The sequence below is a fragment of the Anas platyrhynchos genome, chromosome Z, assembly GCF_047663525.1.
Source record: "Anas platyrhynchos isolate ZD024472 breed Pekin duck chromosome Z, IASCAAS_PekinDuck_T2T, whole genome shotgun sequence".
NCBI lineage: Eukaryota > Metazoa > Chordata > Aves > Anseriformes > Anatidae > Anas > Anas platyrhynchos.
The window spans coordinates 37,576,711-37,603,919 of NC_092621.1; the positions used below are offsets into that span (position 1 = coordinate 37,576,711).

A 27,209-nucleotide genomic window follows, 5' to 3' on the forward strand; every position below is an offset into this window, starting at 1 on the left:
ACAATAGCAAAGTGCTCAGTTTGGGGATTGTTAAACTACTGTTTTTTGCCTGTAACACATAATAAAGATCATGCCAACTGCCCTTCCGGGTGTGCCTCTTTTTTTTTTTTTATGGAAAGCAGTGAGTCATGCTGGGTCTGGCTGCTACAGAAATCCACCACATAGCCAGGCAGCAAATGAAGGTTGACACAAAAAGAACATGGAAACTCTCAAAAGCAGATCCTACTAATGTCACTGTTAGGAAGTTCACTAGTGAATAACCAAAAAAAGAGACTTTATGTATAGAAATAAACAAACAAAAAATATTTATATATTAATATACAGAAAGAGAAGGGATAAAAGGGAGAGAAGTATGTAGAGAGTAATCTTATGCAGAGAAAACCAGCAGGGACTACAGTTCCTTGAACAAAAGCAGGCATGAATGAATAGAATGTAATAACAGGAATGCCACTGTATTTTTCTTACAATCAAATCCTCACAACTTTTTTGTGTATAACAATCCTCTTGCTACTGTGACTTTCACACTGAATAACTAGAGATCAGTTCTACAAGTAGGGAAGACATCTCCATGAAGAACTGTTTCCAAAAGAAGTGTAGGAAAACCTTTTCAAGACAGAGTTTTGTTTCATATACCTTAAGTTCAGTAACTGGAGACTTTGAGAAGATTCCAAAAATTCTCTAAGAGAAATCAATTTTATATCTAAAAGAACAAATACTGTTCTTTTTGGGAAGCCAATCTATTGTGCACATAAAGGAGAAAGTGGTAGTTTTATGACACTGCCTTATTAATTTGGAGTTGGTGTCAGTCTGAAAACAGTAACTTGCACCAAGAGCTGAACTCTGCCACAGTTGCAGTACAGTGTTTGTCTATAATAATGTAATAACACCTTCTTAGTTAAGCTTTTTAGTAAGAAATCATTTCCATGTCAGGATACCAGAATTATTTTGTTTATTGAACTTGCCTTGTAATGACAACATGAAGAAAATGCATCCCAACTGGATAAGTGACTATGAAGTACATAAAGATATGCATAACAAGAATTCCGAGTTTCTTATGAAAAGGGAGAAATAAGCTTTTTTTTTTTTTTTAAGAAAAAAAAAGAAGTCTCACTGTGTTAACTTGGATCCTCTTTTGAGAAACACTACACACTCTGACCTTATGATGAAGTAAGGTGAAAAGCCATTCTTTGAGGCTTCTAAATCAGCACACTTCAACATATTTAAATTTAATTCTCTTTCTCTTGAGTAGAAAATAAAACAAAACCTTCATTTTTCAAAGTCTTTCTAAAATGCTTTCCTGGACACGAAGTGCAAAAAATTAACTTAAAACGTTAAAGATGGTCAGGGATTGTGACTTATAAATATGGAAAATCAGGGTGTTCTTAAGCAGAAACAGTTAAATGAGACTGATTTTCTATGGATTTGTAGAACAGTGCAATTCTCATACATTTTAAACTAAGGATAATACATGCAAGATCCTATTAAGTTTCTAAGGCATAAAGAAAAAGAACTACCATTTGTCAAGAAACTAGCATAAGTATGCATGATTATCTAAACAAGCAAAACCCAACCAGCCAAAAGACCAACCAAAAAACCCTCCCAAATTTTAATTGCTGTTTCTGTGCTTCAGCACATTTTACTTATACTAAACTGTAACCAGTTCCTAAAGTGACAGCTTTAAAAATGAAAGAGTTCTGCTTTGTAAAAGGAAAAACAGATATGCCTCATTACAATGTGTCTACTTCAAAGTCAGCCTGCAAGACAGGTAGGGTTCTTCAGTCTTCCTTACCAGTCTTTGCATGGCCTTTGAAGAATGAATGGCAGAAGCTGTGCCAGGTGGTTACAACTGACAGAAGCAGAAGTTTCAGGTGTTTTTTTTTTTTTTTAATTTCTTTTCCTCCCTCCTGCACTGCAAAGATCAGCTCATGTATGAATATAATTATCAGCTTTCTTCAGATAGGCCAAAATACATGAACTATGAATTAGAATGAGCCACTATGAGTCCTGTTGGGAAGAGTTATAATAAAAACAGGCTTTGATGTCTTTCGCTGGATGTCAAATATCCTTTTCTGTCACATGTCCCACAGAATATTTATGCCCCTAAAAGCTGCACATTTTCAATGTCCAATGTGTTTGAAAGCTTTTGAGAAAACTATCAGCTCATTGCATCATGACCTTTACAATCTCCTTACAGAAGCTACTCAAAAATCTTTTGTATATAAATGGGCAGTAAAACTATTGTTCTAATGTACAGCTCAATACCAAACATCGTGGAAAATCTAGCCTGCATACATATAAGTATGAAAAAGGACAGCAGATTTTTAAAAGCCTGTTGAAGTAAGTACATTAGTCTAACGTTTACAATGTAGAAATAATCTCTAAAACATAATCTCACATTTTTTTTTTTTTTTTATAAATTTCATGCATCTGAAAAAAAGTGTAATATTAAAAAAAGCTTTGTCAGTCATATTTTACTAATGCTGTTTACAAGCATAAAAACCATAGATACGAAAAATCATAGAATGGCCTGGGTTGAAAAGGACCTTAAAGATCTGTTTCAAGCCCTCTGCCATGGGCAGGGTTGCCAGCCACTAGAGCAAGCTGCCCAGAGCCACATCCAGCCTGGCCTTTAATGCCTCCAGGGACGGGGTTAGGCAGACATGACTGATATTCTAAATGCTGTTTCTGTATTCCAAGTGAAAGCACCTGACAATGAGACTCCGTGTTACTAAACTTATGCTAGTGGAAAATCATGGCATGCGAATCAGTAAGCATCCCAGTTACATGAAGGTGAAACATGTACTCCTTTGCAGTTGCCAATTAGGATTCTAAGACCTGTCAGTTTTGCAGCTGACATACATACGTAGTTGAAAAGCTTGTAGGTGCATGCAATTAGAACTTAGGCACTCAGTCTGTATTTCACAATCCAGAATAACCATGGTGAAATCCACTGGGCAGCGCACATCAACACGTACCAGCGCTAGGAGGGATCTACACATGAAGTCTGCTAAGACGTTCCTTTGGGCCCTCCTCACCAGAAAGGCTTAAGGTCATGAAATCAGACTTGTAAGAATGAGTGTGGAATATGAAAGGCAGCATGCACGGACAAATTCATGCAAGGAAACATTTGCTTTTGTATTAAATAACTGCTATTACCACATGCTCATCTGTGCATTTATCTAGCAATTTTAAATTTCAAGTTAAAAAAAAAAAGTACAGGCTTCCTTTTCTACTTTTTAACCACTAAATCACTTCCAACAAAACTTCATTTAATCATTTATCATTTATAATTTTTTCTGTGAAGGAAAGCATCCAGATTTGATTTTCACTTTGCATTTTAAGTCAGAAACTGGAATTTTGTATTTTGGTATATGTCCAGGACAATCATTTACAAGCCTGAGACAGATTCCCTCTTCTATTTCCGCAAACACTTAATGAAACGTCTCCAATAAATCTAAACATTAACTTTTGACATCACTGTGTGTGGGGGAGTCAGTTTGCTCAGATGACATAGTTCTTTTAATGCTAACATATATAATAAGATATCAGACTGTAGGATTAAACAAAATATATATTAGTCTTTAGTCCAACATTGCTTTTTGATGCTGCTTCAAGATTGCAGATAGCAGTTCTGCCCTTTTAATCAATATTTATCAATTTGTTTTTCTGCTAAGTTTTTTTTTTTCTCTTTTAACCTTGTCACAGAATTGTTGATCCAACAGAACAAAATGGATAATCAGGTAAATAGTTTATTTGACTAAGTATCCCTGAACTTATAGTCATTATGCCTTTGTGTATAGAACTGTTATCTGCTTTAGCTGTAATTCTATAGTAGGATGTGAACAATAGCAACAAAAAACAGATGGTGTAACCTTAAAGCATACTAAGCTCTGCAGATATGACAAAATACAGCTTCTACCAGCACATTAATGAGAATTAGAAACTACAGTCTTTTCACAAATTAAGTGACTGAGCTGCAACCAACATGTACATGGAACTTCTGCATGAGTAAAAAAAAATAAAATAAGAGTATCATCTCTTAATGCAACATACTTGCTGGAAACAGTAACAAATTCAAATTACTGCAACAGCCTCATCATAGCTGCGTTGGTGATCATTCAGTTTCAATGCAGACTTCTAATAGGGCAAAGACAAATTGGGAGTGAGGGGACAGAAGAGAATGACAGAAATTACATGGTGTATCAGAAAGAGCAAATTAATGGAACACAGGTTTTGTACGATTTCCATGATGCACTTAGTTCTCAACCCTAATTTTTAGACTGAAAAAGAAAAGCCAAAAAGAAAGTTACTTTCTCCCACCCAGTAACAATTGTTTTATATGGAGTGGTAATTCATGACGAGAAAATGGTTGATATCAATAAAGAAGGGGGAGATTTGGGAATGTGGCCATGGGGGTTGGAAAGTCCCGTGATACATACGGGATACATAAGGCCTGAAGACCAAGTTGCTTGACAACTTAAAGCAAGACATATTGTTCAAAAGGAATGGAAAATGGAGACTGTTAAGTCATGGAACTTAAAGGATTGTTTCTTACCTTTTCTGATTGTAGAGGCAAACTCGGATTTAGTATGTAAAAAGCAATGTTCTGTGTATTTAGAATGTTTGATGTTCGTGTGTACGTGTTGTTGGAGCGTAGACTCCCCACACACCCAGCGCTGTTTACTTGCCTTTTATAGCTTTTATACCTTTTATAAGTATAAATATTACTAAATTCAGATTGAGTTGAGACTTCATTTATAACATGATCATCCACAAGTGTTCTCCACTCTGCTGTTGCCCTCAGAAAGAAAAAATAATGCCATCACAGCAGAATGGGGAAAGCCTTGTTCTTCTTTCAACTATATATTACATGTTGCTTCAATCATAGTCAAATTTTCTTTCTCTCCCATGGGGATTCCCCCACTGTCTCAGTGCATCTGTTCACGAATTAGAGCTTTCAATTCTTTTTCCTCCACTTAGTTCCTTATTTACATTCAGTTTGCATGAATTTAATTATTTTTTAATCAAACTCAAGCCATTTTTTCTAAGCTTCAGAAGCTAAAGGTGGTGGGTGGACAGACAGAACATTTAAACATAACATAAAAATTTGCCTATATAGAAAAGCAGATGCATAAAAGGTGTGTATTTCTTACAGCAGGAAAGTTAATACTTACAAATCCCTTACAAAAACAGCAGAAGCTTTTAACTCTTGTTTTCTGAGCTGTTTTAGCAAGGGTTATTTGATAAAATGTCAAGTCTTGGGATATATCAGTTCATAGCTAGGGAGTTTCAGGAAGTTTTGATGGTGTAAAAGAAAAAACCCTATCCTTTAAAGACTTACAAAATTTCCAGTGGTCCGCAGTGAAAAATAGCAATGAAAACAAACAAAAAAACCTGCAAAGTTTTTACTTGAAATTGAAATGCAGCAAAGAAGAGGAGAGAGAAGGCAGAGGTCCATTCTGCACCTTACATAAAGAAGGTACAGAATACATAAACAAGAATGACTATATTCTATATAGGTTATTTTCCTAGGCTTAAACACATCAGGTAATTCAGTAATCCTCCCTATATAAGCCACAGGTTCTTTGCATAGGTCTACAGACAGAGGGGCAAAGTAACCCTTTATTGGGGTTTATTGCGATTTTATTCAGGTTTGTAACTGGAAGCTGTGAGACCTGCTGTAAGATAGACTGGAAGGAGAGTTTGTTGTTTTTGGAACAAAATGAAACAAAAAAGAACTGTTTAAAACAAGTCTAGAAGCACCTGTAAAAGCATCAACCTTCTCCAGTTCTTTGCAATTTTAAAGCAATGTTAACTGAGACAACAGTCACAATGCTCAGGACATTCCTATTTATCACCTTTAATTTAATTCATCAGTAGTCACCATGAAAACTTTGCCTTCAGACAAAAAGATACACCTGGTATCACTTCTGCCAGATATAATATGTAAGAATTGCCTCTCCTAAAATAAAGCAAATCAACTCTTTCAATTAAGGGTATTTAGACTCAAAATTGAACATATTTTCTTGTGGAAAACACATCTTTTAAATCTTTTTATTACTGAAATTGCTCCATGCCACATATAAATTTACTTGAGGTGGAGTGGACAATCTTGAAAGCTTACATTTGCTGAGTAACTTATATCACATGATGTTTGTTCACTTTCTCCTTTGTACTTCCCTATTGTAGATGAAGTTCTTTCTGTGCTGAAAAAATACAGCCATCTTCCCCCCTCACTTCTTCTTTTGCCACTCCTTCACACTGCCAAGGTAACACCTGAAATCTCCTCCAACTCTTCAAGGACTGGGGAATAGCTTGGTGAAAAACAGTCAGCTGACAGTCTGGACAAATGCTCCTAATAAGCTATGTGTCTATGACTGCTGCTCAGTCTCCTCATTTTGCTGAAATCTCAAATCCCTAACCACTGCTCTGTATTATCTAACAACTGTGCCAGTTCTAATCCATACCAAATCAGGATTATATACATGCTCCTCACATGATAAAGCCTCAGAAGCCAACTCCAACTCGGCAAGTTGGATAGCCACACTGGCAGCAGCTCTTCAATTAAACCACAAATGCTAAGCACCTTCGAGGTGATAATGAGCTCCTTTCTTGGATAAAATGCCATGTGTCTTGGAAAAAGATTAGATTCATGGCTGATAGAAACAGGGTAGTTCTGAAAAACTGAGGTTACAAATGTGTGTCTCAAGGTATTGAGATGTGTGCCTCAAGGTATTCAAAAGTATCATTACTCTTTTTTAATGGGGCATACAACAGCATCTGTCTTCTCAATGGTATTTGCACACACTGCTTATCAGCATTAATGGCAGCCAAGGAGCCTTCCAGGCATTGTATTGTTACTAGTCTGTGATACCACATATGGCAAATGATCTCTAATAAGCAGGCAAGACAGCACAACACAATTTCCTTTCAGACACACTTGGTAGAGTACAGGTACACACAATCTCCCAGAAAGCTTTACTGGCATAACAACAGTATTGGGCAGATATGGCTACAAGGCATTCAAACAACTCAGATCACCTCCAAGCTAGATCACACGTGTCTACACTTTCCTGGAGATCTTCCTGTTTTCATCTGTCTTAGGTTAAAATTAGACAGACTCTCATCACATCCATTGGAGAAGGTTCATAGAAATTCACTTCAGAAATGGGCACTTCAAAGGAATGTAAAGAAGATCATTCAGCACTCAACATTCAGAATAAATATCAACCTGAAAGCAATTCCCTTTTCCTAACACAAAGTTTTCTCCAGGTTTTTCAGGCTGCAGCCAAGTTACAACAAGTATTTCCGACCCTCATCTTAGTATATATTTGTTTGTGAAACAGACTAAGGCCTAAGCAAGTTTTCAATGCCTAGTTTAGTTTTGCAACATGACAAAAAATTAAAGATGTACTGTAATATTTATGCAGTATTTATGCATTCTATTTTGTGAGCTCAGTGCAAAATACTTAACAGGTCCTATGGCATAATGACAACCCTTCTTCACTGGTGATGGTCAATACTGATCTAGAGATAGTCTCACATACTACGTTTTCTTTTGCAGAGTCTCCTCCCATTGCATACGCTGTCAGACTTTAACCAGAACAGTGGGGAGTATTATTCCAAATATACAACCTTTACCTGCTAGAATAGAGCATATGTTGATCACGTTGATAACGCTCATCTACATTCAATGAAGAAGAAGAAATTGTGGTTGCCAAAGAAGCTGCTTCAAACAGAGAAGGAGTGCTTGGCACTAGATCCGGTCGATGGCGCGAACTTAGTACTAAATTCACAAAAACAAAGAACAACATTAACAACTGTCATTTCAAACTGGATCCAAGAATCCTTATGCAAATGTACAGAGTCACCTGGTGCTCTCACCAGCTTCTTTAAGCTTCCTGACGTGTTTGATTTGATGAGATGATACTCATGTGCCCATACCCACACTCTCACACTACAGGGCAGATTACAGCTCCTAGCTAGTACATTCCTGCAGATGACAGAGCAAACCCATGGACTAATATTAAACACTGGTATGAATATGTGATGAGTTCATCTAAGTTCCAGAACTGGTCTCATGCTGTGAGGGCCCGATTTTCATATGGGATTAGGTGGTTGGTTCTCCTTTGTGTCAGGCTGCAGATGCACTCTGAAAGGGGCATACTCTATATCTCTTCAAAAAGATTCTGGGGAAAACAAACTGAGCTCTAAAACACTTCACATGACATGTTCATTTAAAAATCAGAGAAAAGAACAGTACAGGCTCTGGCCTTAATCTACTGCCTGTGTTGAACATACTGTTTTAGGATTCCCTGAAAATGAGGAAAATACTAAAATTATATTAAAACTGACTTCTGACTTCCTCTTGCTCCTGGAGGTCCATTCTGACAAACAGAACTAACTGTTCTTCCCCTGTATTAACTAAATAACCCAAACCTCAAGTTTTTAAAGATCAGCCGAAGTAGAGACCTTCTGGTTCAGGCTTATACTAAAATTGCTTTAAAAACACTGTTTAGGCTGTTGATTTGAAAGTCATTACCTTCCTCATCAAGGCTGGAGTAGCTTTGTCCTTCAGTAATGATGCCATGTTTCTCATCCTTCCAGTCCTGGCTACCAGCATACACTATTTCTTGCGACGTTGCCTTTAGGGCAGTGATGGAATTGCACCGTTTCTTGGAAGGTGAAGATCTTAAAGCTGCATTACCAAATGAACACAGGTGTTGAATGAAGTCATCTTAATCAACCTGCCTACCTTTAACAGCATACAGAAAGACAAGCCATCTATAAAGCTAGAGTTTCTGGATATAGACCAAGAATCCAGATAGACTGTATCCATTCAAATACAAAATCACTTATCAAATAGCTTAAACCAAGAGCCACAGGCATTGGCTATTCATCTATGAGTGAAGAACTTGTTTTTTTTCTGAAGTTTCCTACTGACAAAAAACAGTCAAGTCAGTAAACCAACTGACATCAATAATGATACAGATCTCCTATGTAGCATCAACCTGTGTAATTAGACAGATTGACACAGAAGAAAACACAAGACAGGAAAACTGAAAAGTTTTGGAGTATTCTGAGAGGTTACGATCACTTTCTTGACCTGTGAACTACTGCTTTATAATGATGTATATGATACCGCAAAGTATCCACTTTATCCACTTTTTATCCACTTCAGTGGCATGTTCAAATCCAACCTTCCTTGGGTAAAATAAACGCTTCGATATATTGATGGCTTGTATACTTAGGCATGAGCATCCCTTTTATACATCTTAGCAGGAACTTTGTACTTACTTACGGCATTTTAGTGAATCTAGGATCTGACCATTATTACTGTTACTGGATCATGACCTCTGTTTGTAGTTCTCTTCCAGAAGGATACCAGCTAGTACATTTAGTGGTCTTTGTTTTTTAGTTGCCAGCCACTGACCTCCATGCACTGGAGCAAAGTCACTTCATATGCACTAGAACAGTTTATACTGTGCTACACTCCAAAATTCAAATTAAGAGCATCAACATCATTTGGCTAAGGACTTGCTTGGAAGAAGAGAATCAGATGCACAGCTCCAGAAAATTGTTAAAAAAATAAAAAGTAGATCTGCTGAGCTGAATCTGAATCTACTTACTACATTTTAATAGTTATTTTTGGAGGCTTGCTCTCTGCACTAAAGGAAAAGTTTACATTCAGAACAAGAACTTAAACTGAAACATCTAATTCAAAGTTCAGAAGCAATGTTCCTGAAGACAAGAACACTCCTACTTTATTTTTGTGAAAGAATGATAATGCATTTGAACTATTGATCTATATAAAAGTAGATTAATAGCCTTGAATGCAAATCAATAATACTGGGATATTAGAACAGGTTAATAGTCTGGAAAAATGAGACAAATTAAGATCAGAGAGAAAATTAGGCAGAGTGTCCTTAATTTTACATTGTAGTTTACAGAGAGGGTTTAATCTTGTGCATACATAAATCTAGAAGTAAAAAATAGAAAGAACTGAAAAAAATACTCAGATGTTCAGGAAATGTACATAGCTGCAAGATAAATTTAATTTGTTCAACAGAGAGAAGTATTGAGATCTGTACTGTTTATTCTCCATCAGTATGGAAGAGTTCCAGGTAACAAGGCCTTTGGAATATCTCTCAGATAACACAGCTCCCATCAGCTCCAGCAAAATTATTGTATGGTTCAGGAGATCTCAGTCTCAGGAGCCTCCTTCCTTTTACCTGAATTTTGCTTTGTTTTATTTCACATCAGCAAACAGTGGATTAATACCATAAAATTATCATAAAGTGGTAATTTTAAGTTAATATACTACATCATTTACCTATTCCAAAGGTTTTAGTATTTAACACCTTAAGTTGTTAGCTTGTACTGCTATTTGCATTAATTCTCCTTTCACTTATATCTCATTTAGTTCTATCCTTCATTTGCATTTTGTTCTACTTCTCTCCATGTGGGCTTCCTTCTCACCCAGACAACTATTAATAATGTTTAAAGACACCACTCTCACACTGGTCACAAGTGTTTACAAAACACCTTTAATCAGTTTGACGCAATGCCATAGCCTCAATACTCTTCCTGTGGCATTTGAGCCAACTGTCTGTTCCCCGTATCAACATTCATCTCCAAACCAAACACAAGATTATCATAATGCTAACCAGGATCTTTTCTTTAGTATATGCTTCTCTATCAACTCCATAGTTCTAGCCAATCAATTTGTATTTATTTGTTAGGAACTGTGCTTTATAAAAAGCCATGAAACTTACAGAACAGTATTTCCTAGAAGATAAATGCCTTCTTTTACAAAAAACAAGTGTCAGCGCCCCCACAGATTTAAAAGATAGTTTGGCAGTAAAGTGGTAAGTTAGTAATGGTTGATACCAACTGCTTTGTTTGTCTAATATATTACATTTTTTATACCACCTGCCATGATTGCTCAGATAACCAGGACAGCTTTTCCCCAAACTGCAGCTTGGGACACAGTGAAACCCAAGCACTCATTTGTGCCTCGCTGGTATATTCATCATGTCTTGCCTACAACTTTCATCACTGCACAAACACTGAGCACTTCTCAGCAGTCACCACCATTCTTCTCTGCATATTCAATACTTCAGATTGAACGTCCTTCCAGTAGCATGACCTATTCTATTCACAGAAGAATTATCCATTGACTCATTAAAAAAAGATTCTCCAAAAGTGTTATTTTCCTGAGTACTTGTTACAACGTAGCATGTATATGTAAAATCACTAGGGTTAATTCAAGTTCTCTTCTTCCTCTAAAACCCAGTCACTCAAACTTTTTTTTTTTTTTTAAATTTGTCTTCTCTCAGCTTTCTCTTTTCTCCTTAAGTTCTTTTTCTCTTATTTAGTAATTTCACAAAATACTTATCTACTGTTTTGATTTTTTGTTGTTCTTAGGGTCTGCAGAGGGTCACTTTCCCCTCCAACCCTAATGCTTAAGAGCATGGTCTACTTTAAGTTACATTAATAATTCATTTAATTTCTGAGAAGTTACAGTAATCAATAGTTAATTTTAATAGTAGATTGTTGCTGAAAAACTTAAACTGAAGTCTTTGGACAATTCTTGGTAGGTAGTGATGTCCTTTTGTTGTTAAGGTGGGTTTCTACTGGCATTCTCCCATTTTTTTTTTAACCTATACCTAATAATGGTAAAGTACTCTATATAAATGTATAAAGTACTTAATAATGGTATGTAATTTACCCTTGAGAATTAATTAAAAGATTAAGGAAACGGGAAATGGATAGGAAAAGAAGAAACAGGTAACAGTGACAAAGGTGAAGAACTATTAATAGTGAACTTCCCATTTTTTTGCTGACAAAGCACAGAAGAAATCCATATCAAAAGGAAGAATGGCTACACTCAAACACGCTAGAAATTGTATTTAATCAACTAATGCCAATTAAATTAAGTGAATGGGGGCATTCCTCTGAATAGATGAAGGATTGGGCACATAATTAGCTCATGAAATTTATCTTGATATCAATACCAATATAAGGGAACCTGCTTCACCTTCAGATACCCCCGATAAGAAAAAATACCTACCAAATAGTTCCCCATAATTCTATAATAGTAGGGTATGATCTCACTCGACCCAGTGAAGAAACTCAACGTCTGGTAATGTAGTTACCATGTGATCTTGAAGAAAGATTTATTCTATTTTCAACACAAAGGTATTGTGAAGTAATAATCATAACAGTGTCTAGAAGAGCAAAACCAACTTTCTTACCTTGAACTTTCTTGAAAACTCTGGTACTCATAAATTTTAAAAATCTGTCTGCATAAAAACTTGGTCTGTGAACTGAAACTGTGTCCTATAAAATTGAAAAAGTTCTCAGTCACATTTTCCACATGAAAATCAAAATTAAATTGTTGAGAGAAAAGCTCTACAGCTCTGGTAAATTCTATCATATATTTCTGTCTTACTCAGAACAACAAAACCCAACATTTTTTTCCTTTAAGGAAATGTGGCTCAGACAAGTCTCAATTACATTAGACAATTTCATTTATTAAATTTTGCATTATGAATTATACAGCCACATTCTGCAAAATATTTCCAGAACTTGGAAATACTGTTTTTTACCTTACATACTTTCTTCAATGTCTTGCTATGTAACTATTGTCCTGAGTCAATAATAAGGGCAAGATCATTTTATTTGCTTTTTGAAAGATCAACAACTAAAGTAAGAGCATTAATTGGGAAATGGATCTAAAAAATTTCAGAAACACTCTAGATGATGTTGTGATGGCAGACTACAACTATGCCAGAGCTAGCTCTTCCCTGGTCAACAGAAGTCAGATTCCCATTACCTAAATATCAGCAATTAAAAATATATATATTTACCCCATCGTAAACAAGAGCTTTCCATGAGTGTTCCAGCTTCTTCATTAACCTAAGCACATAAAAACAAAGTCAGAATTGCTCTATAAATATTCCATACTTGTAAGCAATTTTAGAATATTTTATTCAATAAAAACATGAAATTCAACTGCCACTTACCTGTAAGACTGTAGAATATCAATAATACCCATAAATAGAAGCAGCTTTTCTCCTTTATGGCTTTTGGCTGGAATACCTCCCATTCTGACAAAAACAAAACAATGTAGTTAGATTATCTTTTAAGAGATCTCTGATTTTGTCGCTTAGAAGATGAACTGTACCTACATAAAAATCCAAAGAAATAATGCACAACTTTAAAGCCAGATGTCACAATGCAAAGTCAGTCAGATGTGGGTCCCTTAACAAGCAATTTTAAATGGCAAACTTAAAGTACTTCAGATACACAGGTTAATATCCATCATAAACACAGAATATTTTGGGATAACTTTTTGATAGGATTGGAAATCCATGGAAAGTCCCAACTGCTCCTTTCACCAGTAATACTGCACTGCTCATGACCTGGGCAGCACCATATCATCACTACTGTTAAATGATACCTGGTCTTCCATTTATAATAACCATGGGGACTTTCTCAGATGACCTGTGTAATCAGTCTTGGCTTTTAATAAATAAAAAACAAAACCAAAACAAAACCAAAACACTCTCCCCACCCAAACCTGCCAGTGCAACACCTCTACCACCATACAAGAGTATTCACAATGATCTGTGTGAACATTATACTGTAAAAACTTGTTGAAATTCAGCTCTAACTTCTATCCTAGACCTCTGAATATTTAGAAACTCTATTAACACTAAGTATCATAATTCTCCAATTTGTTTGCTCTAGGTTTGAACACACTTCTGTATCATCAGTTGTATTTACTAGAACAGCTCCCTTGAGAACCATGAGAAGAATAAATCCTTTGAATGTGAAATTAAATGAAATTAAATCCTTATAATCAAGAACTGACTACATAGAATGAGAATGATGACCATAATGCTTCCACTAATATGGAACGTATTTCAAAAGAAACAGGAGAATAATTACTGCCTATATATTTAAATTTTCGCACTTTTTGCTAGATAGAAAAAAATAGAAAAGCAGCAGTTTTTAATCTCAGAAAATATCATACATAGATATGACTACAGTGGTTAATTAATGATCCAGTTCTACATATTGAGCATATTACTTTAAGATGAAAGTAAACACTGTAGAAACATTCGTTTCAACGCGAATAAGTAGTTTTTGCTTGTGGGCTATCAGGCTGTTTCTAGTTTATACGATATCTAGGACTCCTGTAATGGCTGTCTTATAACATCTCTTTTATAAATGAATGCATTTATGAAAACATTTATGAAAACTGCACCTAAGTCACCTTGAAATAACCAAATTTGCTTTCATGCATTTAACGACAATCAGTCAACAATTGAGATCTTTATTTCTTGGTCTCCAGCAAATCTCAATGGTGTACCTTTGAAAAAGTTAAAACACACTGCCTTTCAATTCCTGAAACACAGTGGTCTCTTGAATGTTTTGCCAGTCAGTACCAATGGGCACAGACTGAAGAAACAGTGTACAGATTTTTATAGCAACCTTTAGAGTGGGTTATGGCACTTACGTGTTTGTTGCCTCTGTGACAACAGAGTCCCCTGACTTCCCAGGCCCCTGTATAGACTCCATGGCTGTGGAATAGAGAACCTTCTGCCCTCCAGGACGTTTTGCATCTGTTGCATTCTGGGAAGTCTCACCCTCTCTTTCCTTCATGTGACTGTTCAGTATGTGGATTCCCAGTAGAAGGCTGTAATCCATGATCTTGAAACTTTCTAGAACCTATCAACACAGAAGAACTGGATGTACTAAAACAAAAAGGGCTATATACAATGTCCATTACACAGAAGTATTTTGAGAACCTAAATAAAAATAGGCCTTAAAAACACGCTTCTTTGATTAGGAAAATGTGCACAAGTCAAATAAATGCCAGTTACCTATTTATCTCAACCTTCTTGTAACAAGTGAGGAAAGAAACAGATACATAGCTGAAATGTAACACAATATCCAGAATTGTTTTTTTTTTTTTATAGCTAATTATAAATTAATAGTTCCACTACATATTTATGAACTACTTTTTTTGTTTTGTTTAAGTCACCTCTAATAATACGTTCCAGACTCCTTATTGAGTATTTTTGCCTAAACTAAATAAATTTCTGTATCTACACCTCCTGTTTATAACCAAAAGAGCATTCTTGGAGAATTTTCAAATGTCAAAAAAAACACATTTGCTATCACACTCTAATTTGTTTCTTCTTTCATGCTCATGTATCATGAGTTTCTAGCCACTTACATCAGCATTAAATCTGGCATACCATTAAAAGTTCAAGTCAACATGTAAACCTGAAATAAAATAACCTGTAATCACATCTAGCAGTGTAATTAAAGCGTTAGCTGACACAGACTGAATTAAATGTCCTGTAAAATGGCAGTGAAGAGAAAAATTAATAGCAACCAGGAAAAATAGGCTGTGCCACTCAACTTTACTTCATGCATCTCAGAAATGCTTTATGCTTTATTTGACACACAATACCCAATGATAATGGTGTAAATTTTGGCACTGAACCAAGATGCAGTAGTACATCTTTTTACTTGAAAAAGAACAAAATGTGACTTCATAGTGATAACAAATAAAGACCATTAACTCCAGGTACGTCAGTTGAATGAAGGCAGTCAAAGCATAAATATTCTTAGACAGAACATCGAGCTGGTTTCTGAACTCTAGGACATATATTGCAAATCTAAAATGAGATTTCTTGATAATCACCAGGCAAGGTTTAATGACTTCTGAATTTGTATAAGGAAGTAAAGGTAGTCTACTACTTAACAGTCACCTTCAGAGATAATTTTAACTTCAATGACCAAATATATATGCAAAGAGGTAGGAAAGTTCTATTCCACTCCATTTGTATTTCTTATACACTTGTCAAAGTAACCAGAAGCTGAGTTCTTTCCTGTCTCTGGCATTTATCTTCCATGAGGAACACAGTGGATCAATTTTAGCACCATTGTTAGTATGTAAAGCAAAGAAAGCAAGTATAGAACAAAGCAACATAAGTGTGGAAAGGCATGGACTCATCCCAATTTCCAGAGACAAAGGAGACTAAAAACCATCGTAGGTTTGATCTTGCTCTGAGTAATTCTGCACCGAGGTAGGATTAGGAAAAGGCTGCTACTTATGGCTGTCAATACTCCAGAGCATCCTTTGATAATGGAACCCACCTAGGGTTTCAGGACACAATTAAAAAGCACATTCTAAATTATATGACAGTATAACGAAATGTTATTACTAATTGTGTGTCGGAGGCTAATAACTTCCTGTTTTATGGTTGTGAATTGCAAGACTAGCACAGCTATTGTATATAAACATAAATACACTAGTGTCAAATTCTAAAACTTCCCTTACCATTTACTAATTACCAATCTTTACAAAGGCATTCTCCAAGACATTACATAATGCAGACACTAAAAATATGTAATCAGTGGATATCTGCCACCACATACTGAATTAGTTTCTGGGTTGGCTGAAAAAAAAAAAGCACAAAAAATGGATGCCCAGAACCCCAAAATCAGATCTTATCCTCTGTAAAAATAATTAGTTCAACGAAACAGCTAATAACACTGTTTATGCAAAGCCAAATTTCAACAGCTAGCCAAACATGGAAAGAAGCTTAACCACTTTTATTTTACAGTTATAAATGTAATCTCTGGAAGATCTGTGATCAACCTATTCCTTACTCTTATTTACATTAGATATGCTACAATTTAACTGCATTAATTAACTGCATGACCTACATTTAAGATTATATCCAGCCTCATGGAAGGCTATGGTGTAATATGCTGGATCTTCTTCCCTAGGGACCTGTTTTGTGATAAAATGAATCTGACTACATCAACTCACCACTGTCACTTAAATTCATAGTACTTATATAGTACAATGGACATAAAGTCTCTTTGACCGTTTATTTCTTTGTTCTAAAATCAACAAAGAAAAACACCATAAAAAACAAGAGGCTATTTTGTTATTCCAGTTCATTATGAAGTTGAAGCATGTGCACATCCGATGGATTACTGAAAAACCACAGTGTATGAACTCCCACCTTTGTTCCCCAGAAACTTTATTCGTGGTCCTCTTAAGAGGCATGACTGTTTAGTTTTCAGGATATTGTAATATGATTTATCTCTTTGACTGTGAATGGGCTTGATACACATTTCTGATTAGTCCCCCTTAAAAAATTGATAATCAAAATAGACACTCCTAATGCAAATATACATCTTTTGACCAGATCTATGCATACCTCATTGACCTGTCTGTGTCTAAGGAAAATGTTGGTAAGAAATTATTACCCATAACAACAGGAAAGAATCTCAAATATCAGTGCTGAAGAAAAGAATAACATCAAATTCTACAGCCTGCATTAAGACAGAACTTTTACTTCAGTCAAGAGGATTTCCAAGTGAAGGTAACTGAAGGGTTCTCACATACGTATCATTAACAATATTTAGTCACAAATCATGGTTATTTGAAAATGTGTAAATAACATCTTGCAGACAAACCTGCACAAATGAAAAGAGAAAAGTCTGAGAATGCAGCACATCAAACTATTTTTGAACATGCAGTATCTTAAGAACACAAACAGGTATAAGCCTTTTCCTGTGTCAAGCGCTGCTTACAAATAGTTCTGCTGATTTTAGATGAAAATGCATTGATAAATTACCATTCAAGATTTTGCTGTAAGGGTACTGAAATGAGTTTCTAATCTATTAGGAAAAAAAAAAAAAGAGATCAACAGTCAAAGAAATCAGTCCTATAAAGGCATATACGTATAGCAAAATGAGCAAGGTCTTTAAAATACCTTATGTCATCCATGTGGGATCACTGGAAATTGACATTAATGCTCAGAAATGTGAAATATACCTTGTGTAGGTAAAGTGAGAGAAATTCAGTCTTTATTGTTATAACCCATCTGAAACGTACCTTGCAGCAAAATAGCACTAGGAAATTTCAGCAAGAACATTCTTGTTTGTTTCTACAGAGCATGATTAGGATAACGACAATCATAAAATCATATATATATATATACACACACGCACACACATTCAGCAGTGTTGTCACCTGGTCACCATGAGCTGCTTGCAGGGCTGGGTTTAACTGCTGTGACAGCTTCCAGGCAGCAAGCTTCACTCATTCTGTTCTAGCCTTATGCATTCACTACTTTGCATTCACACTATATAAAAACCCCGTAAAGTGACATCACAAAATACATTGGTTTCTGAACAGGCAAAAATAACTCCCTGATTCAGATTTTCCCTTCTCTGTCCTAATCAGATGTTAAAGTGTTCTGTGAATCATCTTAGACATAGCCACATTGAACAATCTCAGCCAGTGACTAACAGAACAGAAGCATGTACTTGTGCCACATTTTCATTTTTATTGCAGATGCAGACAAGGTGTGTACTATCTGACAGTGAAATCTGCATTCATGCTGCTAACCACAAAAGGCAACTACATAAAATTGAAGAAAATACTACTCAAAAAAGGATAATTTCAAACATTCAAGAAATGCTAAAACTTAAGAGGATAACCATGTAGGGAAGCATTTCCACTCCTATACACATTTCAGAAAGGGGCCATAGGAACTAACCTAGCAGAAACAAGATGAATTTAACACCTAATCAATAATCGCTAATATAAGAAGATATATTAAAATAAAATAGTAATATTGTCTCATAGATAAGCACTTACAAAGAAGTGTGCAAATGTCAAATGCGTAGTGATGGGACAGGTTTAGAAATAATCTATCCCAAGAAAATAAATCCCCAACCATTCCAAAGCATTATGTAGAATCCCTTCCCATTTCAGTAGAAATATCAGAATCACAGAACATCCTAGTGGAAGGGACCCACAAGGGTCATTGAATCTGACCCTTGGCCATGTATCGGACCACCCAAAAATCCGACTCTGTGTCTGAGAGCAGTGTCCAAACACTTCTTGAACTCCAGCAGGCTCAGTACCATGACCACTCCCTGAGTACCCTGTCCCAGTGCCCAACCACCCTCTGGGTGCAGACCCTTTCCCTAACCTCCAGCCTGACCCTCCCCTGTCCCAGCTCCATGCCATTCCCTTGGGTCCTGTCGCTGTCCCCAGAGAGCAGAGCTCAGTGCCTGCCCCTCTGCTCACCCTCCTGAGGGAGCTGCAGGCCGCCAAGGGGCCTCAGCCGCGCATCATGCATCTTGCCCTCCAGACCTTTCACCATCTTTAGTCCTCTTTTGGATATGTTCTTACAGTTTCATGTCTTTCTTATATTGTGATGTGCCAAACTGCACACAGCACTTAAGGTGAGGCCACACCAGCGCAGAGCAGGATAATCCCTTCCCTCAACCAGCTAGTAGTAATGTGCTCAATCCACCCCAGGATACAGTTGGCCATTTTGGCTGTGTTGATTCATGTTCAACTTGCCAAATCAAAACCTCCAAATCCCTTTCTATGGGGCTGCACTCCATCCTCTTATCCCCCAGTGTGTAGGTACAGCCAGGGTTGCCCTGTCCCAGGTGCAGAATCCAGCACTTGCTCTTGATAAGCACATTGCTGGTGATTGCACAGCCCCCTAAATTGTCAAGATCTCTCTGCAAGGCCTCTCAATCCATGATGAAGTCGATTGCTCCTCCCAATTCAGCATCATCCACAAACTTACTCAGTATACTTTCAAGTCTTAAATCGTTGAGGAGAACTGGCCCTAAAGGAGAGCTTTGTAGAACCCCACTGGTGACTTTCCATCAGCCTGATGTAGCACCATTTACCATAACTCTTAGAGGCCAACCTGTCAGACAATTGTTCACCCATTCTATTATGCATTTGTCTAGCTGTATGCTGAACAATTGGTCCAGAAGGATACTGTGAGAAATTGTATCAAAAGCTTTGCTGAAATCTATAAAGATTACATCAACTGGCCTCCCTTGGTCAACTAGGTGGGTGACCTTGTCATAAAAAGCTATTATGTTCATTAAGCGGGACCTTCCCTTCATGAACCTTTTTTGGCTGTGACTGATGACTCCATTGTCCTCCAGGTGTTTTTCAGTAACTCCCAGAACAACTTTCTCCATAATTTTACCAACTACTGAAATGAGACTGACAGGCCTGTAATTACCAGGGTCCTTCTTGCCCTTCTTGAAAACTAGAACAATGTTTGCTAGCTTTCAATCAACTGGGACCTCTCCAGATTCACAAGACTGCTAAAAAATAATTGAGATAGGTCTCAATAATGAGATCAGCCAGCTCTGAGTATCTTGTGATGAATCCCAACAAGCTCCATAGACATGCATGCATTGAGCTGGAGCTGCAAGTCCTGCACATGTTTGAGGTTGTCTGGGAGTTAATCGTTCCTGCAGTCATGGAATGCAGGGTAACAACTCAGGGCATCTGGGGTCCTAAAACCCACCATTTTGAACCATCTCAGGGTATCTGGGATCCCAGAACACATCATTTGTTGAAGACTGAGCCAAAAAAGGTACTAAACATCCCTGTTTTGTTTATGTCCATATTTGTGAGGTGACAATCCTCATCAAGTAACAGAGTAATGTTTTCTCTGGCCTGCTTTTGCTGTTAACATATTTAGAAAAAAACTCACAGTACTGGCCAGCTTCAACTCCAATTGCACTTAGGCTGCACAAATTTTCTCCCTATGAAGGCAAACAGCATCTCTGTAATCCTCCCATGTCATCCAACCTTGCTTTCAGTGACCAGCCACTTTCGTTTTCCACCTAACCTCTAGAAGATCCCTACTCAGCCAAGCCAACCTTGACTGCCCCATCTGCTTGAGTTCTGACATTTTGGAACTGCCTGTTCCTGTGCTCTTAAGAGGTGGTACTTAAAAACTGCCTGGCACTGATGGAACCCAATGCCTTCAAAAGAAGTCCTCCAAGGGACCTTATCAACTAGTTTCCTCAGTGGTCTGGAGTCTTCTGTCCCCAAATTCAGGACTGAAGTTTTGGTAGCACTTTTCCTCCTGTCACCAAGGATTTTAAACTTGACTACTTCAGGGCCACAATTGCCAAGATGGCCACCAATTGCAACTTCACATATGAGACTCTTTGTTCACAAACAACAGATCTAGGAGAGCACTTTCCTAGTCAGTTCCCTTATTAGTACCTGTAACAAGAAGTCATCATCAAGGTGTCTTAGGAATCTCCTGGACCTGTTTGTATCAGCTGTGTCATATTCTCAGTTCATTTCTGAGAATTTGAAATCGTGCATAAAAACAAAGGCAGCTGATTTACAGGTATCTCTTAGTTGTTTAAAGAATATTACATCAGTGCCATTATCCCGGCCAGGTGGTTTGTAGTAGACTCCCACAATGACATCCCCTTTATTTGCTTGTCCCTTAACCTTTATCTTGTAACATATCGCTAGCTAATACTTCTAAAAATTACAGTCTGGTTTCTGATATTCAAAGTAGAAGCAAAGAGGAAAATTGAGGCTTCAACTTATACTGTATGTGAGATAATACATAAAGACACAAGAGATCTGCAGTATCATTCTACACACATGCTCCTCAAAATACCATTTCTGCCCAAGAGGTCCTTTATCAAAGATTAACAGATCTTCCACCTCTATGCCATGACATCTGTATTTGTATAACTGCTCTTTGCTGCATTTTAGTCCTTTAAGTAGCATTACTCTTTGGAAGGACTTGCTGTAAAATGGGTGACTGAAATGATTTGGGTTAAACAATAATCTGCATAAACCCTTTGGGATAGGAAAAAAAAGACAAGAAAATCAACAACAGCAACAGAAACAACAAGCAAAACTAAGGGTTTTGAAAAATCCTGTGAACAAATTTGATCATACAAGGTCTCTTATAGTTGCTCCAGAGCAAAAGAAGTGTGAATTTATTAATCAAATGAATTAAAAGCTTCAGATTTTTGCAGCAACTCATTAAAACTGCAGTGATAAAAGTAATAGCTGGATCAGAAACTTAAGAAGTAAGACCCTCCTTGTCCCTCAACTCTCAAGTTCCTTGTCTTTATATGCTTCTTTGTTAGGTTACTAATAGGGGAAGGTTGGACCAGATGATCTTGGAGGTCTTTTCCAACCTTAATGATTCTATATTTGTTTATGTGATAAAGGAAATATGTAGACTTTAAAAAGCCATTCAACTGTCACTAGCAAAAACCTTTTGAAATATTTTTCTGAAATTAAAAGCCACAAAACTGGAATAACTGTCACTGTAGATGATTTTTTACAATGCAGATATTAATATATTAATCTAATATTAACTTACAAATGAAAAATAGGTAATAACATATTTGTTTAGAACATTCTCTAAAACTTGCATAAAATTCTTATCAATGTAGAGAGCATCCCTAAAAAACTATGCCTGTTGCTTTTCCAGCAATCGGATCATTTCCGACCATTGTTACTGAATGTTTGAAGAAAAAAAAAGAAAAACAAACAGAAACACAATGGTGTTACATCACACCACAAAAATATTTTTGGTAAAAGGCAATTTTGGAATAAGTAGGCTCAATTTCCACTTAAAATTATCAGAAGAGAAAGTTATTATAAAAAGCTGCACTCAGTCATTAGGTTTGCAATTGGCAGCAATGTATTTTGACCCTTACATATTGAAAAATATTAGGCAATGAGATAGAAAGATGACTTGAACCTTCATTGCTACCATCCAAAAATGGCATTCAGAAAATCTAGTTTTCCAGATAGCATGGTGATACTAGCTAAATAATATTCACATAACTCCTATAAGGCACTTAGTTATCTGTCCTGGTTTCAGTTAGAATTAATTTTCTTCCTAGTAGCTGGTGGAATGCTGTGTTTTGGCTTAGGATGAGAAGAGTGCTGATAACACCCCGATGCTTTAATTGTTGCAGAGCAGTGCTTATACTAAGCCAAGGACATCTCAGCCTCTTGCTCTGTCCTGCCAACGGGCAGGCTGGGGGTGCAGTAAGAGCTGGGAGGGGACAGACCCAGGACAGGTGACCCAAACTAGCCAAAGGGGTATTCCATACCATCTGATGTCATGCTAAACAATATATACGGGTGGCTAACCGGGGGGAGGGGGCCGGACTGCTCGGGGTTAGGCTGGGCATCGGTCAGCGAGTGGTGAGCAATTGCATTGTGCATCACTTGTTTGTACATATTATTATTACTTTCCTATTATCACCATTGTATTATTATTATTATTTTTGTTATTATTATTTTTGTTATTATTATTTTCCTGTCTTATTAAACTGTCTTTATCTCAACTCACGGGCTTCACTTTCCATTTCTCTCCCCCGCCCCAGAGAGGGAGGGGGGAGGGTGAGCGAACGGCTGCGTGGTGTTTAGCTGCCGGCCGGGTTAAACCACGACATTATCTTTTTAAAAAAATATGCAAAAATATGGTATAGAAATTAAGGACTATTCCACAGAGGGAACACTGTCTCAATCTTCATATATCAGGAAAGGTTTTTGTTTCCTCATCTGTAGTATGACTTCTTAAATAGAGGAGTGAAGAAGGTAAAGATTACTTGAATCTCACTCTTAATATACCTAATTTACAGAGGGGAAAAAAGTTATTCTTCCAGCCTCATGAATTTGGAAGAGCTATCCCCAGTGAAAAATAATAAAATATGAAATATCTCCACACATAATTTGCCTATTCATAAGTCATTAAGCACTTCAATTGATAACTTGAAAAAGTTTCTTCCTGCTGAAACAGAAAATCTAATCACTTAATGCCACACAAAACCCCTTAGTCTTACAGTGAGCTGGCTTATCTATTTGTGCAAAATAACTTTTGTCAATGTAGCTATGAATGTGATAGGTGTCCTTAATGTCTCTAAGGTCTGAGAGAAGACCAAGGTTTGAGTTCATAGGCATTGAGTTTACAGCATATAGCATATCATGCAATATGCTTCATTAAGAAAAAGTCCTTAACAAATGAAGATCACTAGTGCTCTTATAAATTGTCTCACTCCCCTCCCCCCCATTTTTTCTTTTAGTAATTGGAGAATAAATCTTAACTTCAGTTTTCAGAATATCATGTATTTGCAATTTCTCCAGGGAATTATATCCCAAACCTTATAATAAATAAACACAGTTCAATTTGCATAGACACTATTTCCATCTACAATATTTATATACATCAAAAAGTGTTATGCAAGAGGAAGGAGAAACACAGGGAACAACATACTTTCTGATGAAAAGAGGTTATGAGAGCACATAGAGATAAACATCTTACTGAGCAGACATTAACAGCAAAGTAAAGAGGAAAAGGAATACTATTTGTAAGATTTTTTTCAATTTGTCCAGTTACTACAGCAGACTACATTTACATAAACCCTTACTAGCCCTTTTCAATTTTCTCTTGGATTCAGCAGTAGATGGAAAGGGAAAATGCCACCAGGCTATTTTTAATAGAATACCCCAAATTCCTGCATGTGAGCAGTTGACATTCAAGAACATGCTTCACATGCTCGCATATATACAACAAAGATTTACAAGAAGAAAATCCTGTAAACACCTGTTCTCCTAACATTGATGTTTACTGTTTAAAGTTACACTAATGTGCTTTGTTAGGTTACTATATGAGTTTGTAAAAGAATCTCTCTGCATAATCATGACAGTGCCAATTTTTAAAGGTGCTTCCTTCTTTTTTCATTTTGATGAACAATTACTAGTTCTATAGTTTTTCTGCATTTTAAGGGTCTACAGGGAAGAAATTAAGGGTGGACCAAATCCTAATAAGATGTTCTAGTGAACCTTTCCTACAGTAATTTTGGCATGTATATCTATAACAGTCCTAATTTTTATATGTGAACATCAAAAGACTACCTTTGTTATTTGTGTGTTTGGACTGTGAATTCCCTGTACCAAAGGACAGTCCTGGTGTCTTCTCCTATGCTTTCTGTCCAGAAGAGAGGTAATTGGTATTTATGAAATTGCTTAAGAGCTCTAGCAAAGATCAAGCACACAATAATGGATGCCTTCAATTTGGTAACACTTATGAAAAATAAAATACTAGTATTAATTCACTTCTAACCTTTCTCTAATTCACTTCTAACCTTTCTCATACAAACCAAGTCATGCTCATGTTACTTTTACCTAAAAGTACAATTAGTGACATAGCTTAGCTTTTATCCATATTTAAGTATTACTACACACAGAAAGAATTTCTGTGGGATTAGGTGTTTATAAGAAAACACAAGAGAAGTAAATTCAATGTGGAGTTGAATTTTCTGTTATCTTTAAAAAAATAAAAATGTACTGTAAACTGTCTTTAATACCTTTATTGACTTTAGTTTCTCTTAGTATTCGCTTATGAGTGATAAAGCTTTTCTTTCATTCATGAATGGAACAGCTTCTGTTATTTGTAAGACAAGAATTTTACTTGGAAATTGGAGATTCTGCCTTTTTTTTTTTTTAATAATGTTACACAATGATCAGATTAACTACAGCAGTATTGCTAAAATAAAATACAGATTAATAGTAGAATAGTTAGAAAGATAGTTTAAATCACTGCCTTTCAATGCTCTCAGTGTTTGCCATTGTACAAAATACAGGCACATTGGCTTTAAAGCACTCTGAAGTGGATAAGGCTTTAAATATAACATTTTCAATAAAGGTGTTCAAGCCAGTAAAACATTTATTACTAATACCACTTGGCTGCCCTGCCCCCAGTAGCTATGATAGTGCCTGCTCACAAGAATATGATAGCTATACGAAGTTTCCATGATAGTCTGAAATTTGAAAGTGAGTTCAAATTTTCAGTTGTATGAATTGTATTGTACGATAAACTGAAGAATGTTACATCCTTATGAACACTAAAATGTTGTAATTCTTCATTTAGATATGCTGCGAATAGTGCAAAAAAGTATGTAGTGAAGCTTTCAGATCCTACCACCTTGAGTGTGAACATGACAAGCAGAGGATGCAGGAGCTGGATGGAAAACACTGTCAACCTGCACTTACCCCAAAGTAGAGAATCTGGTGTGGATGCTGGAAGCAGCAGCCGGTGGCAGATCACTACAAGCCCCTCAGCTCCGTCCTCTAAGTGGACAGGTCACACATCGCCTCAAAAAAGGTACAGAGCTGTGACACATGACAGCTAATACTCAGCCATGTCCCACCAGTCCCTTATCTGCTTGTGCAATCTCGGGGTACTGAGCTCAGGGTCTTCCAGCAGCCCAGCTGAGGAGATGTATCGTGAGGCCAGCCTGGCTAAGCAAGGAAACCACAGCGTGACTTGAATGTGAAAAGGTAGTACACAGGATGGGGAAAATGGATAGGCTACAAAGGAGGAATTGAGATATACTGCCTGGGCTTGTAGGGTCAGCAAGTATTGTCAGTGAAACCAAAAATCAGCTAGAAGGGAGACATGCAAGGGATGTCAGGGAAAGCAAGAAGAGCTTCTATGGCTCCATCAGCACTAAAAGGCTGACCAAGGAGAATGCAGGCTTGTTGCAGCATGGGGTGGGTGATACAGTGACAGCAGACCCTCATCACCTTTTTTTGTTGCCATCAGAAAGGTCTGCCAGGACTCCTGCTTAGTGATGGGGCACAAGGAGAAAAGGAGTTACCAGCTGGGGATGTTTATATTAAAGAAGCAAGAATAAAAAGCATCGCTTACTTATTCTGATTGTAAATTTGAATGTGAAAATACAGCCTAAACTTAAGCAACAGAGATGATGACGACTGAGTGCTGAAATACTGGAAAGATCAATAATTTCTTCCCTTTAATGAATTTTTAATTCTAGCGTTTACACTAACTTTCTTGCTTTGAAGTACAAGGAAAAGGAGAGATTACTTAAAATTTTGAAGCTATGAAAAACTAGGTCAGTTATAACTTGTGCTAAATAGCCATCCAAATATCATGTAGGCAGAAAAAAGCAGTGGCAAGACTTTTATTGAAATGGACAGAGTGCTTCTAAACTTGCTAAAGACAGCAGTACAAGGCAGGCAGGCAGATCCAACCCCATTTGTTAAGCAAATTCAGCTATGTAAAATATGCTCCCTTTGTTTTATAATACAGAGTAGGGCTTCTTAAATAGAAAATAGAAGTTGGATTAACTTACATATATATATATATATATAAAACATTCAGTATATATGTACACACAAATGCTATATATAGCATATAGATGTATGTATTCATGCATACACACTATTTAAAGATAATTTTCTTTCCTTTTATAACAGTAACATTTAGTTGTGCCTTTAAGAACCTCAGGCTAACTTTTGAGTTAAGACTGCACAC

General features: G+C 36.6%; 1 protein-coding gene across 8 annotated transcripts in view; it reads right to left on the reverse strand.

Annotated features, from left to right (window-relative positions):
* The window catches only part of PIP5K1B (phosphatidylinositol-4-phosphate 5-kinase type 1 beta), a 113,216-nt gene that overhangs the window by 12,375 nt on the left and 73,632 nt on the right, over window positions 1-27,209 (reverse strand). For all 8 annotated transcript variants that reach the window (XM_027446911.3, XM_027446909.3, XM_072031588.1 and 5 more), the window contains 6 exons: window positions 14,528-14,739; window positions 13,029-13,112; window positions 12,873-12,921; window positions 12,258-12,342; window positions 8,543-8,698; window positions 7,642-7,786 (listed from right to left, as the gene is read on the reverse strand). In XM_027446911.3, coding sequence (XP_027302712.1) covers window positions 7,642-7,786; window positions 8,543-8,698; window positions 12,258-12,342; window positions 12,873-12,921; window positions 13,029-13,112; window positions 14,528-14,739 — 731 coding nt within the window. The remainder of the gene's footprint in view (window positions 1-7,641; window positions 7,787-8,542; window positions 8,699-12,257; window positions 12,343-12,872; window positions 12,922-13,028; window positions 13,113-14,527; window positions 14,740-27,209) is intronic.